This window comes from Heloderma suspectum, chromosome 1, assembly GCF_057233095.1.
Source record: "Heloderma suspectum isolate Gila_16-S chromosome 1, 16-S_ref, whole genome shotgun sequence".
NCBI lineage: Eukaryota > Metazoa > Chordata > Lepidosauria > Squamata > Helodermatidae > Heloderma > Heloderma suspectum.
The window spans coordinates 185,618,080-185,634,014 of NC_139458.1; the positions used below are offsets into that span (position 1 = coordinate 185,618,080).

At 40.8% G+C, this 15,935-nt stretch overlaps 1 protein-coding gene across 1 annotated transcript in view; it reads left to right on the forward strand.

The window, feature by feature from the left end:
• LOC146358492 (uncharacterized) overlaps window positions 1-15,935 on the forward strand; it is a 67,992-nt gene that overhangs the window by 46,948 nt on the left and 5,109 nt on the right. The window contains exons 21-31 of the mRNA XM_084805088.1: window positions 1,271-1,339; window positions 1,462-1,530; window positions 2,511-2,579; window positions 3,394-3,462; window positions 4,118-4,186; window positions 6,164-6,232; window positions 8,860-8,940; window positions 9,597-9,632; window positions 12,274-12,310; window positions 14,047-14,604; window positions 15,237-15,475. Coding sequence (XP_084661214.1) covers window positions 1,271-1,339; window positions 1,462-1,530; window positions 2,511-2,579; window positions 3,394-3,462; window positions 4,118-4,186; window positions 6,164-6,232; window positions 8,860-8,940; window positions 9,597-9,632; window positions 12,274-12,310; window positions 14,047-14,604; window positions 15,237-15,475 — 1,365 coding nt within the window. The remainder of the gene's footprint in view (window positions 1-1,270; window positions 1,340-1,461; window positions 1,531-2,510; window positions 2,580-3,393; window positions 3,463-4,117; window positions 4,187-6,163; window positions 6,233-8,859; window positions 8,941-9,596; window positions 9,633-12,273; window positions 12,311-14,046; window positions 14,605-15,236; window positions 15,476-15,935) is intronic.

Consider the following 15,935-nt stretch of genomic DNA (forward strand, 5'->3'; position numbering starts at 1 on the left):
AGCAGAAATAGACGTTTTTCTGGAATTCTCTTGCTTTCTCCATGATCCAGCGAACGTTGGCGATTTGATCTCTAGTTCCTCTGCCTCTTCAAAACCCAGCTTGTACTTCCGGTAGTTCTCGGTTCGCATACTGCTGAAGCCTAGCTTGTAGGATTTTGAGCATAACCTTGCTGGCATGTGAAATGAGCGCAATTCTTATGTAAAACAAATGGGTCGTAATTACCCATTCAAGGCCAAACTACTCCAAAATATTTTCCATTACAACAGGGAAAATTCATTTCCCTCCAGCTACTGTGAGAATTGCAGCTAAGCTCAGGGGGAACAGGGAATTCTGACTGGGGTGGCACATGACATCACCAACACTGTTAATAAAAAAAGTACTGGCGCTACGTCCCTGTGAGTCCTGGCTCCACTACACCACTGATGTCATACATTTATTTGGAACTAGAAATTGGAAAACACTAATTAGAGGGCAATAAGGGAATAGTTCTTTCTTCACCCTGAGCCCTAATGGGGCAAATCAGGCATGGAGCGGTTTTGCATACTCCCCAGAGAGATGCAGGAACAGGAAATGAGCATGCGAGTGGGGCTTCAGGATATAAAAGCCAGCCTGCCCAATACTGGCCCTCTTTGCTATAGGGCCAAGAAGGATTTTTTAAAATCTGCAATCCTGATTGGCCGCGAAAGTAGGGTTTGGAGCCTACTCTGCACTGATCCATAAGAGGGAGTTATGGGTAATTGGCTTGGGTGGTACTGTTGATAAATACATTGGTCTCAACTGCAGGACAGCATGGGAAAAGAGATGAATAGGTAACTGATTGGTGAGCAACCTGAAGCACCTTTAGGTTAGCAGGGGATTCCCTAGATCTAGCCATAAGGGCTGTGGGGCCAGGATAACAGGGAGGAAACCCCTTTGAGGCTTTCCTGGACTGCACAGTCTATGTTGTGGGGCTTGTGAGTCCAGGGAGCCCTGCTCAACCAAGAGATGTCCGACTGGGCGTAAGCAAAGAATACCCTGCTTGTGTGCAGGGCAGGGTGGCCATGCTGATCGTATGCTGGTGAGGAGGAGGTTGCAAGGTGACCCCCTGCCTCATTCTGTTCCTGCACAGGCATCAGGCCTTGCTGCAGACGGTGTTGTAATAACTTCATAAATTTGTGTCCCTAGTTCACCCGAGACTTATGTCTTGCCTCTTTCGTCCTGGTTGTGGACTCAGTATTTGTCATGGTTTCACTCTTTTGCTGTTCAGATGTTTTGTTTCTTTAATTGCAGGGTGATATTGGATTGCCTGGACCTCCTGGACCAATTGGAGAACAGGGAATAGGGATTCCTGGGGCTAAGGTAATAACTGAGTTGGTAAACACATACATAAAGTAGAGAAAAAGTGTACACACACACACACACACACACACACCCTAACAAACAATTGTAGGAGAATGCAAACATGTTCTTTTTGCAAAAAGGGTGACCGTGGACATCCCGGCCCACCTGGACCATATGGACCAAAGGGAGATGGCTATCCAGGCCCACCTGTAAGTATCCAAATACATTTTTTACACTCCATTTGTAGACGACGAGTCCCTAATTTATGGCAATTACATTGCAGAGGACTGTAGGCTCTTTGGGAACATAGAGAAGGCAAAAACCTTCCCTTTAATGTGCACGGGATTTCCACTCCTGTCAATGAGGCAATAGGCCAATTTAGACATTACTTCCCACCATTTACCTCGGCATGCCTTGAGATCAGGAGGTGCTTTCAGTCTCATGTGCCTTCATCCTGCCCCTTTCTCGTGCCCCTCTCGCCCAAGGGGAGGAACTGTAGCCCAGCAGTAGAGCGCCTGCTTTGCATGCCGAAGGCCCCGGGCCCAATCTCCAGCATTTCCAGGTAGGGCTGGGAAAGGCTCCTGCCTGAAACCCTGAAGAGCCATTGCTGCCAGTCAGTGCTGACAATCCTGGATTAGATAGCCCAATAGCCTGACTCAGTACAAGGCAGCTTCCTATGTTCCATTTATCAGAATGTATCCAATATTAGTCCTGCTTACAGCAGACCCACTGAAATGAATGGGACTTAAGTTAGTAATTTCAGTGGGTCTATTCTAAGTGGAGCTAACATTGGATACAACACATAGAAGGTAACTCCAGATCAGGAGATCCCAGAGGTATTTGAAAATTGGATTTCCTTATTCTGAAGTAGGGAGGAAGGGCACGATCCTGAGTATCGCTCATGATCTCATCACACCAGGCTTGGACATTTCCAAACAGGCCAGAGTGTCAGTTGGATCAGTCTTCAAGAGTTTCATGTGTGATATTTCAGTAGATAATATATTCAAGATTTTTCCCCCCTTGGATTGTTTTACAAAGCCGAGTTATTCCCATTAACCTGCCTTAATAGGATGTTTCTGGCATTATTATGCAGATATAAAATTTTCAGTGATGAGCCCCTGTAATAAGGAACATTGTAGATGTCATCTCAAAGCAATCAACAGTTAATCAATTTCCTTTCCAATTTCAGGGTCTTCCAGGTCTTCCAGGAGCTCCTGGGGAGCAAGGCCCAGAAGGGATCGGACTACCTGGACCTAAGGTACAAACTGGTAATTTAAACTAAAATATTGAATGATTGTTTCTGGGTTATTATATGCATTTTGAAAGGGCTGTGTCGTTTCCTAACTGGTTTCTAACTAATTATTATTAAATAATAATTAATTGATAATAGTGTTTTTTTATATATGTACTAAAATTGTTATCAAAGGTACCTTACATAGAATTCTTAGCTAAATTATATTTAATACATACCAGCACAGGTTACTGTTTGTAAAAGTTATGACATGTTAGTGTTTGTTGAATGTCATGAGCAATTAGCACAACGGTTTTCACAGAATGATCAGGTTCACACAACATGACAAGCCAGGGTTTGGATTCAGTGTTGGTTGTCGTTGAATCATGAGTTGTTGTGTTGTGTGAACCCAGCTGTGCTAATGAACCATGGTTTGTTAACCACGAACAACACACACTTCACAACTCAACAACAAACGATGGGTTCTCTTTGTGGGTTGTTCAGGGTTAACAAACCATGGTTTGTTAGCACAACTGGATTCACAAATCACAACAACCCATGGTTCAATGACAGCCCATGAGACAACCCACACTCAACCCATTCTAGCTTGTCATGTTGTGTGAACCCAGCCAATGTGTCTTTTAGTTATGTTGGTCAGCTTTTCTCCTGCTGAAGAAAATAACAATGACTTAAAAACCTAGGGTAGGAGCTTGGTCTTTCATTCTGATTAATTTGTTCTCCTGAATTTTCTTTTCCATGATGATCACCATGGTGATGAGTATGTAATAATAACAACAGTAAAACTGGACATTGTGAAATTTTTGAAAATGTATATTTTTAGGGTGATCCAGGTATGAGAGGACCAGCTGGTCCCCTAGGCCCACCAGGAGAAGGCCTTCCAGGACCAAAAGTAAGTTACAATTACTTCTCAGATTGGAACATTGCTTCTCAGAAATGATTGTCTTCTCTATATGTATGTAATTATGGTAATCTCCACATTAATTTAGGAATAACATAATATCATAAATAACATGCATTTTGTTAATGGAAAGACTAATGAAAGCACTAATCAAATTAATGGGTGAGACATTGTGCAGCAGTGGAGATCCATCTGGACTGACTCCCAATGTTTATTATATAGAGAGATTATATACATAGACAGAAATCATTTTTTATAAATAGGAAGTCTAAACCAATCCACTTTCCCTTTCTCTGCTGATGTTGGAATGAACTGGGATAAGTGATGAAAGGATTGTGGCTTAAGGCTGAAATCATCTACCCACTTATCTGGGACTTACATCCGAATACATATGCATAGGATTGTACTGTATGCCATTTTAAACATATTTACTTGGAAATAAGAACCAGTAAAATAACGTGATACTTCTTAGCATATATATGGTTAGGACCAAGCTTTAAGAAACACTGACTGCAACACATGGAATCTCAAGGAGGCTCTTGTAACTTACACATATTTTAGACAGAAGTGACATGAAATGCGGTGACATGGATCACATTCTTGCAGGCATTTATTTCTAAGGATGCTGTGCTATTTCTTCATTTAGGGCAATGTTGGGCGACAAGGCCCACCTGGAGCTTTGGGACCTCCAGGTGAAGGTATCCAAGGACCAAAGGTATAAAGACTTCTTATATTCAGTGTTTACATGTAACCAAGGATGGGGGTGGGTGGGAAGAGAAGGTGATTTTTACCATTTGGAGGAAATAGAAAAAAGATTATTTTGTTTTATTTACATATTGTTACACACTGGGCATCTCTACATGAGGCTTTTATTGTGCACTCAAGATTGCTCACTCATGGCAGCTTGGAGGTCATTTATATAACATTGTCAGCCTCCCAGGCCACTCCCATGCTTTGCAACCTTTATCCTGGGTTTTTTATGCTCAGGCAAAGTCCAGCATTTTCTGAATGTTGCTATTAAAAAATGTGTGTGTTTTCACAATTTTGCTGTACTGCAGCACCATCTAGTGGCTGTTTAATGAAACATATAGAACAGCAGGGAAAGAAAATCCCCTGAAAAAGCACGGGTAAAGGAGCCAATCCTAATCCCGCAAAGAATCCGGAAGCAGAAGCCCTGATAAAGGTGCAGGATAAAAGCCTCATGTAGAAATGCCCATTGTTTAGTTATACACTGGAGAGCCAGTGGAATAATATACCCAGTTTTTTCACTATGAGGTGGAAAGCTAGGTGTTTATAAATAGATTCAACTCACTTCTGTTTGCCCTACCATCATGTATCAGCAACTCTTAAAAACAGAGCATGTTAGCTAAGCAAACAGTGGCTGGCCAGTTAAATTCATGTTACATCCATTCACAGGATGTATGAATCCTGTGAATTCATGTGAATCCTCTACAAATTCTATGGCATTAAATTATCGTATAACCACAGGAAAGGCGGTGGTTGGGGATATATGTGAATCAATCCTCAGAAGCTGTAGAGTAGACATAAGGAATGATATTCCTCACTGGTAGATGGCCAAAAGCACTGATAATGCATTTTCCTGGTGTTTCCATGCTTAAGACTGGCACCATTTGGGGCAACAGTAGCTTTAACAAACACACATTTTCTGGATTTCTTTTGGCCCCAAAATGCACATTGAAATAGTGTTTGGAAGAGTTGTATTCTCACTCTGTTGCAAAATAGAAGTACTTGCAAAAGAGAAGTAGTGGATTGTAGCTGATCCTTACTTTTTGAGTATCTGTACTTAAGACCATCATATATGATATGCATTTTGATCCTTATTGATTTCAGTAAAAAGTCCATGTAAAAAATTAATAAACCCAATTTCTTTTGAAACAATTCAGCATCAAGAGCCGTTTCCTCTGGAGTAACTGCCATATAACCTACATCAACATATACAATTTACACCACGCATTGCAAAACAGCTTCAAAGTAGGACTTTACTCTAATTAGTACTGTAGACATTGGAGCCATTTTCATGTCATGAAGAGCTGTGCTGAAGGAGATGGAAAAAGCAAGAGACATTACCAAAAATGAATAGTGCATAGGTGGAATCTATTAGCATATTTCTCACCATAAACCCAACCCTCTTAGTCAACTTTTCTGGCTTCTGTCTGCAGCCCTTTTCTACTGTCTACTTCATTCTTCTCAGATCATGAAGCTGTTATTGAGTTATTAAAGACATTATTACTGAGTCTAATTCTTTGTAAATAAGGGTGCAATCCTATGCATGTTTAGGTAGAAAAAAGCCCTACAAGTCCCAACATGCCCCAGCCAGCCATGGTGGCTGGGGTGTGCTGGGAGTTTCAGGGCTTTTTTCTCTCTAGACATGCATAGGATTGCACCCTAAATCTATTTAGATTTTAGGGCACTTATGAGTTAGGTAAGATGTTACTCGCTTTATTTTGTATGTGCTATAAAAACAAGCTCCTCTGACTAAATGAAGATTCTAGAAACATATTCCAGTGTTTATGTGTCAAAAGAAAGCCTGAATAAAATTCTTATCTTTTTAAATTTTATACCTTTAATCAATTTTATGTAAAGAATAAAGATGAAGATTAATTAATATTAATTTACGCTAGAAAATTTCAGTTTAACAAAAGGCCAACCATTTTGATTTAATTGCCATTAGGGTGAGCAAGGAATTCAAGGAATGCCAGGACCCCGTGGACCTCCTGGAGAAGGGCTTCTTGGACCAAAGGTATGGTATGGAAATGTAAAGGAAGCATTATACCTACCACCTACTTTAACAGTTTGGAGTTCCTCACACTCCATAAATGAAGAATGGGATACTATAATGTTACGGACATTTTAGAACAGGAGTGGGCTGACTTCAGGGATAGAGGATATACTTTGTTTTTTGCTAGAACCCCTAGGTCCACCAGTTGGACACAAGTGAAAAATATTGGCTTAGGGGTCAGAAGTATGTTAAAGAGCAAGGTGCTTTTGAGCGCATGCTCAGCCCAGGAAATTGTTTTAGTTCCAGAACTAAACTATTACACACAAATCCTTTCCTCATTTTCTCTCAGGCCTTCACTTCAGCAGCTGAATTTGAGGCGGATGAGTGTTTTTCATTTTTTGCTATTATTAAACTGGGACACAGAACCCTTTGCCAGTTTGCTGCAAATCACCTCGAGAAGTACCAGTAGATTCTAATCTACTTTCTACTCACTCCTGTTTTAGAATAGTATGAGGAAATCATTATGTTATATAATAATCTTGTTAATATGGCAGATTGATTAACTAAGGGTGCAATCCTATGCATGTTTAGAAAAATGTTCTACAACTCCCAGCATCCCCTAGCCAACATAGCTGGCTGGGGCATGTTGGGAGTTGTAGGACTTTTTTCTGTTGAAACATGCATAGGATTGTTCCCTAAAATAAGTAATAGACCTTACGGTTTTGTTGGATAAACTGCTTGTCAACTCGTTCCACTTGCCAGTTTCTTATCAGAATGAACCCCCTAAAAATATCAGTTTACACTTTGGTATAACACACGTTGCACCTTTACAGTCAGATTGCCTTTATTTAGACATTTCTTGGAAGCAGGGAGGGGGCAACTGTATATCCACTTACCTGGGACTAAGCCCCGTTGAGGGAGTCAGGTGAGGGAGTCATCTACAAAGTGCACTATTCTCCTCACACTCTTTCTTCTCAGTTCCTCTACCAGGCCAAACAACCCAAGTCCTAGAAAAACCCAGGCACAGATGGAAACTGGAACACAGGGGTATTGTTAGGTCTGGATCCATAGGACCCCAGATCTGTTCCCCAGACCCATAAGTGTCCATTCATGCCAATGGAAGTTTTTTTAAAAATCAGCTTGTCATACAGGGGCGATTTTCAAGGGGGATAGCAGCTGGGAAGGGAAGGGTTAACCCCCCGCCCCACATGCTGCAATATGCCCCCAAACCTCTCCCCTGCAAGACAACCTCCCAGAGAGCTTTGGCTATTGGGCGGTATAGAAATGTTACTGTTGATATTAATATTAATAATAAAGCTTAGAAAAAATCTTCCCGTTGGCGTCAATGGGAGGTTTTTCCTGAGCTTAGCTTCCATGCTGGGGTGGGGTGGGGATTTCCATCGGGATCACAGTTGGGGAGGGGAGGGTAAACACTCCCTTCCCTATGCACTGTGCCCCCCAGTCCCTTCCTCAACATGGCAATTAAGCTTTAAAAAACACACCTCCCATTCATGCCAATGGAAAGATTGGGCCCCGAGTCTTTAAGTACCTTGCAATTCCTCTGCTGGAGCGCAGTCTTTTTATGGCTGGGAGGTTTTTGTAGTGGTTCCAGCCAAGTCTTGAGACTTTCCAGTCACTATAAATGAGAACATAGGGATTGTCTTTGTTTTATTTTTGCAAAAAAACAACAACCCTGACATGAGCCTTCTCTTTGGGAATGGAACAATCTGCACATTTAGGGGCGGGGGACGACGACATGTCTATCACATTATTCATGAACTGTGGCTTCAGAATAGGATAGATTCCATATTCATTACATTACCATGCCTTTCTTAACTCGTGTTTCTCACCCCGCAAACACACACATGCACACACACGTACTTACTTTCCTTTACCCACACACACTTTCCTTAAACACACGTTTGTTTAAAATAGTCCTGCCCATAGTTTTTGTGATGTTCCTGCATTTTCCTGTCAATAGCCCCTCCTTTCCTCAACACCCTCTCTTCCCTTCGCTTACTGTATTCAGACCTCAGTCCAGGATGCCTACTTTGCCCTCTTCTTCAGTCACTTCTGCTTCTGGGCAGTCCACCCCTTAGCTTTCTTACCATCTAGAACGTCTTCTTAATAAGCTTTACAGACCTAACCATCGTTCCCTCTTATCTGCTGTCTTTCAGCCTGTTTGAAGGTTTCTCCTATTCAGGCTGACCTTTCCATTCACTCACAAGAACTGATGTCATTCTCCGAGCTCTTAGAATATTTGTGAATCTTCAAGAAAACCACAGCAGTTACACTGTCACTTACAGTGTCATCCTCAAAATGCCAGAATACTTTCCAACCCCACACCCCTAGAAATGGGTGGGGGGATGACTTGGGTTGATGGATAGTCCCGTTTTTGGGACTTTAATTATATCTTGATGTGCTTAATGGTCAAGAAAACAGACAGATGGGCCAATCCCATTAAGCCATGAGTTTTGTATCATTTTATTTTGAGAGTTTGCACAAATATTTGAGAGTTCTATAATAGTGTCAGTTTCAGTAGCACAATGCAATGATCTTTGGGACAATGCTATCTAGCCTTTCCCGTTAGCTTATGAGGAATGGATACAAATAAGATGCTTCACAGAAGTTATATAACTAATTCCAAGGGTGATCGTGGCACTGCTGGTGAAAGAGGAAGAAAAGGCGAAAAAGGCAACATGGGTGATCCTGGTTCAGCTGGAGAACCTGTAAGTATCTTTCACTAAGTTGCCTTCAAACATATTGCTAAAACTCTGCAGATAAATTTGCCTGACATATTAATAGCACTTGTTCCAAGTCAATAATTTGAAATGTATATAGAAACATTAAGCTTCCTTCCCTCGGCCCCTTCATTTATAACAGATGTCTCCACGTTAAGGAAATGTTCAGAGAACTAAATACTCACAGGGCTCTTCTTTAATGTACTAAAGCAAATCTTAGCAAGGCATATTCAGAGTGGAGAAACTTTGTAACTGATAGCTCTGTTCAAAAAAAGTGTGGGAAGAACTTAAGTTTTGTAGAATAACAGAAGTGAAAACAGGGAAGAAAATGCAGAATAGCCTCTTACAGGATTTGTTTTATTATAATGGACAGTCATTGCTTTCCAAATTCTTCCCTATTTTTGTCCAGGTGTGGTGCCATAATCACACTGTGACATTTTGTAATCATCTGATTAATCCTCTCTTTCACATTTAGTGTATAGCATGTAGTTAGCCCATAAGCTTTCTTAGAAAAGCAAGAGATGTTTGTAGGTTGTGTTCCGATATCTATTGATAGCATTGTTTACTATGGTTTATACTGCAGCTGATACCATCAAAGCTTAATGATGAATTGGGAATAACTAAATTAATTATTATAATTTCAGGGCAAAACTGGACCAAAGGGAGAGCAAGGCCTGACAGTAAGCAAATAAACTTTTCAAAATAGCATTCAGTTGTACAATGTTGTATCAGTTACCCCATATGTCACGTAACAATTATGAAAGTGGGGGGAGGAATGAATGCTTTATTTGGGTAAACAATTCATAGAGAAAGCACACTGATATTTAGCAAAGTAATTTATTCATAAGATTTCTTTGTAATTTCCTCAACAATGGAAGAAAGAGAGCACAAAGTACATTTCTCTGCCATATAAATAAACTCGCAAACAGATTTCTTTTGGAGGATCAGCAGATCTGAAAATATGAACTTATGTATGTATGTATGTATGTATTGTCCTGCTCTATTCCATGGGCTCTAAGTGGCTTACAGCAGTTTTTCTTAATGTTACTAGTTCTGTGTCCAAGTGGCACGTAGACTAAGGAAATGAAGTAGTTTGGGGGATAAAAAGGGCTAAATTAAATAAAGATTACATTGTAAACATAAAATATTTTTTTAAATATAGCAAAAACAGTAGGTATTGACACAACTGTATAATGAACCAGGTCAAAAAGGCATCCAAAGGTTTTTGCATGCAGCAAGCCACCTATTAAATGCCTATTTGTTGGGATGGGGAGAATACTGCAGACTTGGCTGGGCTAGGTGAGGTGCAGAGCTGGGCTGGGTGCATGCTTGAACTGCTTTGTCCTTCAGCACACACTGCTGGCTGCCTGGCGCTCCTTCTCCATGATTGTACTGGTAGGCCTTTACCTACTCCTCTGCCAGAGCTCATCTACGTCAGGGATGGAGAATCAGACTGCAGCCTCCCTTCCCTGGGTGTCATCACACGAGGCTTTTATCGTGCATTTGTGGTGTGTCACTCACGGAAGTTTGCCGGTCCTTTTCACGACATCATCATCCTCCGGTGCCTCTCCTGTCGTTTTTTAGATTGATTCCACCATGACTTAGCTCACCGAAAATGCAGTAATATATAAAACCTGAAACAAACAGGTGGTGAAAATCTGGAATGGCAAAATATTGCACGATATTGTAGTGCCATCTACTGGCCGTGTAAATGAACCATATGGGGCTTGTGCACACAGGAAACTGCCAAAAAAGTGGGTGGGGAAGGACGTCTATTTTGCTTATTGTAATCCCACAAAGACTGTGGAAGACGAAGCTCTGGTAAGGGTGCGGGATTTCAGCCTCATATGATGACACCCCTTATCTTGTCCCTCACAGCCATTAGGCTTGAAAAAAGCCTTTCCTTGGTACCAATGGGAAGCTTTTCTGGAGCCTGGGCAGGCAGGGCAACGTGGGGGCCACAGCTGGAGAGAAAAGGGTTAACCCCACACTGCAACCCCCCCTTCCCATAAGGAGCCTATGGCAGGCTTTTTTTCAAACCTACTTTCGGTGTAGGGGAGATCTATGTGTGTGAGTTATGTGTGAGAATGTGTGTATTATGTGGAAGCATTTATGTGTATGAATGTGCATGTATGTATATGAGAGAGAGAGAGAGAGAGAGAGAGAGAGAGAGAGAGAGAGAATAGAGTGGCTCTACCTATTTTAGCTTTTACCCCACCCATTTTTTGCAGGAAGCCTATGCATTTCCGGCATGCGACTCCGGGAAGGTTAGCCTCAAGGGAATTCAGTCTTTGGGGAGGAAAAGGTTCCCCATCCCTGACGTATGTGTTAAATGGGATTCTAAAGACATCCTGCATTCTTAGACAACTTAAGAAAAATAATTTTTGAATGGAAAAATAATTGGCTACAGTTCGGTAATCTTTCATGTGATGCAGGTACTGGTTCCCCCACACTAAGGGCTCAATCCTATGCATGTTTAGACAAAAAAAAAGTCCTACAGCTTCCAGCATTCCCCAGCCAGCAATGGGGAATGTAGGGAATTTGTAGGACTTTTTTCGGTCTAAACATGCATAGGATTGTGCCCTAAAATGTTTTCATTAGGTGGAGTAAATCTACATGTTAAAAAATGGGTTTCTTCACACGGAGCTTTTATCCTGCTATTGAGACTCATGGAAGTTTGTGGGTCCTTTAGATGACGGCATCAACCTCCAAGGCGTCTCCTGCACTAAATGACCTTTATTCCATTTTTTTTAAGAATGGAGTTAATGAGCTATCAAATTACAGTGCTTAAGTTCCCTTGTGAAAAGAGGAAAACCCACAATAAGAGGAGCTAGACCACAGCACCATCTAGCAGCTGTATAATGAAACATATGGAAGATTCAGATAAGGGGGGGAAAGAAGGGGGGAAAGGAAGCACACGTGAAGAGAGTCCGTTGTGATCCTGCATTTAAAAGGGAAGCAGAAAGCCCCGTTTTAAATGCGGGTTTTTAGGCTGGTGTAGAGATGCTCAGTGTGCTGCAGTTTCTGATGGGAATTATATTCTTCTTTATACACAAAATACCTTATATACAAAAAGCGTACTTTACATCTATTACTAAAGCTTCTTAAGCCACGATACACTGCAGCATTTAACCATTGATTGAATGAGTCAATATTAAGTGTTTTAACTTTCTTGATGTGAAAAATATTGGTAATTCCTCTAACAATAACCAATGCCTGAAAGTTCAGATATGCCTGGCAGAAGCCATATTGTAAATTGCTGAATATAAAACAGTTCTCCAATACTGTATATGTACACTTTAACTGTCTTTTCTAACCTAGAGGGAAGATATCATTAAATTAATTAAAGAGATATGTGGTAAGTTTTCAGCAAGCCTTATCATTCAGATCCTATGACTGTTCATTATTCTGACCCTTTAGTCCCCAAACCAGAACATTATTATTAGGACATCTGCACCTCCAAGGGAATATCACTGATCGCTTGCATATGTCAGATTAATTTAGGGCGCAATCCTATCAAGATAGGTGGCTGCCTCCAAACTTGGAGGCAACCGCCTATCCAAAGCAAGGCAGGAGAGGCACGGGCGGATCATTCCCTCCACGCCTCTCCTGACCTGCTATTTTCCACTAGACAGCCGTTTTTGGCTGTCTAGTTGCGGGGGGCTGATCAGGAGAGGAGGCCACGTGTATGACACATAGGATGTGTTGTACATGCAGCTCCGCTCTCCCTGCCCCAGAACACCCCCAGCCCTTTTCAGTTGCTCCATGCTGTTCTTGCAAGTGCGGAGGGGCTTCTCCCCACTGCCTGCGAGGCAGCGCAGACATGGGGGGAGGTCAGTTTTCCGGGAACTTGGAGCACGGGCTCTGAGGTTGGTTCCCAGAAAAGAGCGTATCCTATGGCCCTCTAGGCAGTGTCTAGTGGCCTTAGCATTGCTCCCTTAAACACTGAAAAATTAACACTGAAATTGTCTAGCACCCAAAAGGAGAGGTTAGAATTAGCTTGACTACAGCAGGCACTTTGAAACATAACATGTGGAGTTTTTCTAAGTCAAAAAGGGGAAAACGTTCATTCTACCCAAATCTCCCAGCTCTCAGTCCAGAGCCAGATTGCAACCATCCTGGATTATGATCAATTGAGGTAGCCAATGAGAAGTTCCTAGTGGCTGGATAGGAACTTGCACTTCTTCCAGCAAATGCCCATACCTCCATTTCCAACTGTGAAAACAATGAATCTCAGATTAGCAATAGATAATTTGTACATCTCAGTCAATGCTAAGGCCACTATTAAAACCATCAGGTGGTTTACTGGGCTCTGTTTCATCCCATATCCTACTTCTGTACCCATATTCCTACATTGTACTCCTTTCGGCGCCAGGTGAAGACCTTTTTATTTTCTCAGGCATTTTAGCTTTCAAAATTTTTATCTTTGCTGTTTTAAATCTGTATTTTAAACTCCTGTACTGCTGCTAGGTTTTATTGTGGTTGTATTGTTATATTGTGGTTTTAATGTTCTATATATTTTAAATTGTTTTATTGTGTGTTGTTTGGTTTTAGTTTTTGTGAACCGCCCAGAGAGCTTCGGCTATTGGGCGGTATAAAAATGAAATGAATAAATAAATAAATAAATTCTGCTTTATCTACAAAGAATGTAAGGCTGTTATTTTATTTTAATGTATTTATCTATTACATTTTCTGTACCACACATTAGCCAAAGCTCTCTGGGCCATTCACAAAACAAAATTTAAAAACATAAAATACAATAACATAGTAAAATGTAATATAAAATTCATAAGTTTAAACAGAAGAACACCAAAGCAAAACCATAATAAAAGCCAGCAGCAGTACAAAGATCTAAAAATGCACAAACACATGTTTTAAAACTGAAGCCTGGGAAAATAAAAAGGTCTTCACTTGGCACTGAAAAGATTAAAACGTAGGCACCATGCGAGCCTCTAAGGGGATGGCATTCAACAACCGGGCTGCCACCACCAAAATGCTTATTTTTAACAATGTAGTAGTGCTCATATACATTACACATATGAAAGATTGATCCTATAGATTGTTTTAATTTGTTTGTTGTTTTTCCTTTTGCAGGATGTGGTATTAAATGCAAAGAGATACCTATGGAGCTTGTGTTTGTGATTGACAGCTCTGAAAGTGTTGGCCCAGAAAATTTTGAAATAATCAAAGACTTTGTCACTGCTTTAGTCGACAGAGTAACTGTAGGGCGAAATGCGACCAGAATTGGTCTTGTCCTCTATAGTCTGGAGGTCCGGCTTGAATTTGGACTCAATAGGTACACAACGCAGCAGGATGTGAAACAAGCAATCAGGAAAATGTTATATATGGGAGAAGGCACTTACACGGGAACAGCAATCCGCAAAGCAACACAAGAAGGATTTTTTGGGGCTCGGACTGGTGTGAGGAAAGTTGCCATAGTCCTAACAGATGGCCAAGCAGATAAGAGAGAAGCCGTGAAGCTGGATATTGCTGTCAGAGAGGCTCATGCAGCCAACATTGAAATGTATGCAATTGGAATTGTAAACGCTTCAGACCCAACACAAGTTGAATTCTTACGTGAGCTGAATCTAATTGCATCAGACCCTGACAGAGAACATATGTATCTCATAGATGATTTTAATACTCTTCCAGGTGAGCATGCAAAGCTGGCCCTGAAAAGATGTACATGTCCTACAGGCCATCTTCAGGTTAAGAGGTCCTGGGTTCATGTGTTTTGATGCTTCCACTCAAAGGATACTCTCTCTGTGCCGGACAAAAGTCTAGAAATAGCGGAGGTATGTAGGAAGTCTGATGCAATGAATATGAACTTGAGCACACTCCGGGAGAGAGCAGAGGACAGGAAGGCCTGGCATGCTGTGGTCCATGGGGTCACGAAGAGTCGGACACGACTTAATGGCTGAACAACAACAACAATGTAGGAAGTACATACTTCGCTCATAAATGTTGTCCCTCAAAACTATACAGCAGTTCACTGCATGCATACAATTGATACATATGTTTGACATATATGTTACTAAATATTCCTAGCTAGAGTGGAAGCACAGGGTTGATGTAAGTTGTAGTCCAACATATCTTGAGGGCACCAGGTTGGGAAAAGCTGCTCTAAGAGCTATCCCAACACCAAAGAAACAATCACTGCTTTAAAAAAATGTTGAAACATGCTCAAAATTAAAATTAGATGAATAATCTTATTTCTTGACCAAAAATTGTATATTTTTGGCATTTAAGTTTCTTATGGGTTTTTCTTGTTTTCTTTTTTAAAGCTTTGGAGTCCAAACTTGTTAACCAGTTTTGTGAAGATGAACATGGTGCCTTAATATATAACCGAATTGGAAATGGAGGAATAAATGGACCATCTATTCACTCAGTATCTTCTCGTTCTTCACAATACTTATTGCATGCTAAGAGTAATAATGGACAGTCAATTCCATCAAATGGATATGAAACATCAGTGAAAGAGAATTCCATAAACTTTGGCCAGGTTTCTCAACCATTAATTCCGGTACTCATTAGATACTGGATATTTTCTGAATTCTTCCTTTTTTACTTGCAGTAATACGGTTGTCCTTAATAATCTTCTTTAGAAAACTGGCTTTGTAGTCCAGTGGTTTGAATCTGAATTCTAATATTTTAATAAGCTTCTGGGTAATGTCAATGAATTATCAAAGTCAATTCCAACACATCTAATTTAACAGTATTGTAATCTAAAGCCTGAAATCACCTGGTAGGTACTTTATGGTTCTACTAGCTGATATATCCGGCGTTGCCCGGAATGTAATTTTGTCATAGGCACTATTTGTTAGAAACACGTTAAGGTAGGTTTACACTTCTCAGAAAGGCCCCATAAGAAAGGTGAAAAGTTGAATCCAACGGACTTGATTAAAAAAGCACAACAATTATAGTGAGCAGATTGAATAAAAAACACTACTAAAAATGGAAGAGGCTGAATCTGTAAGTACTAC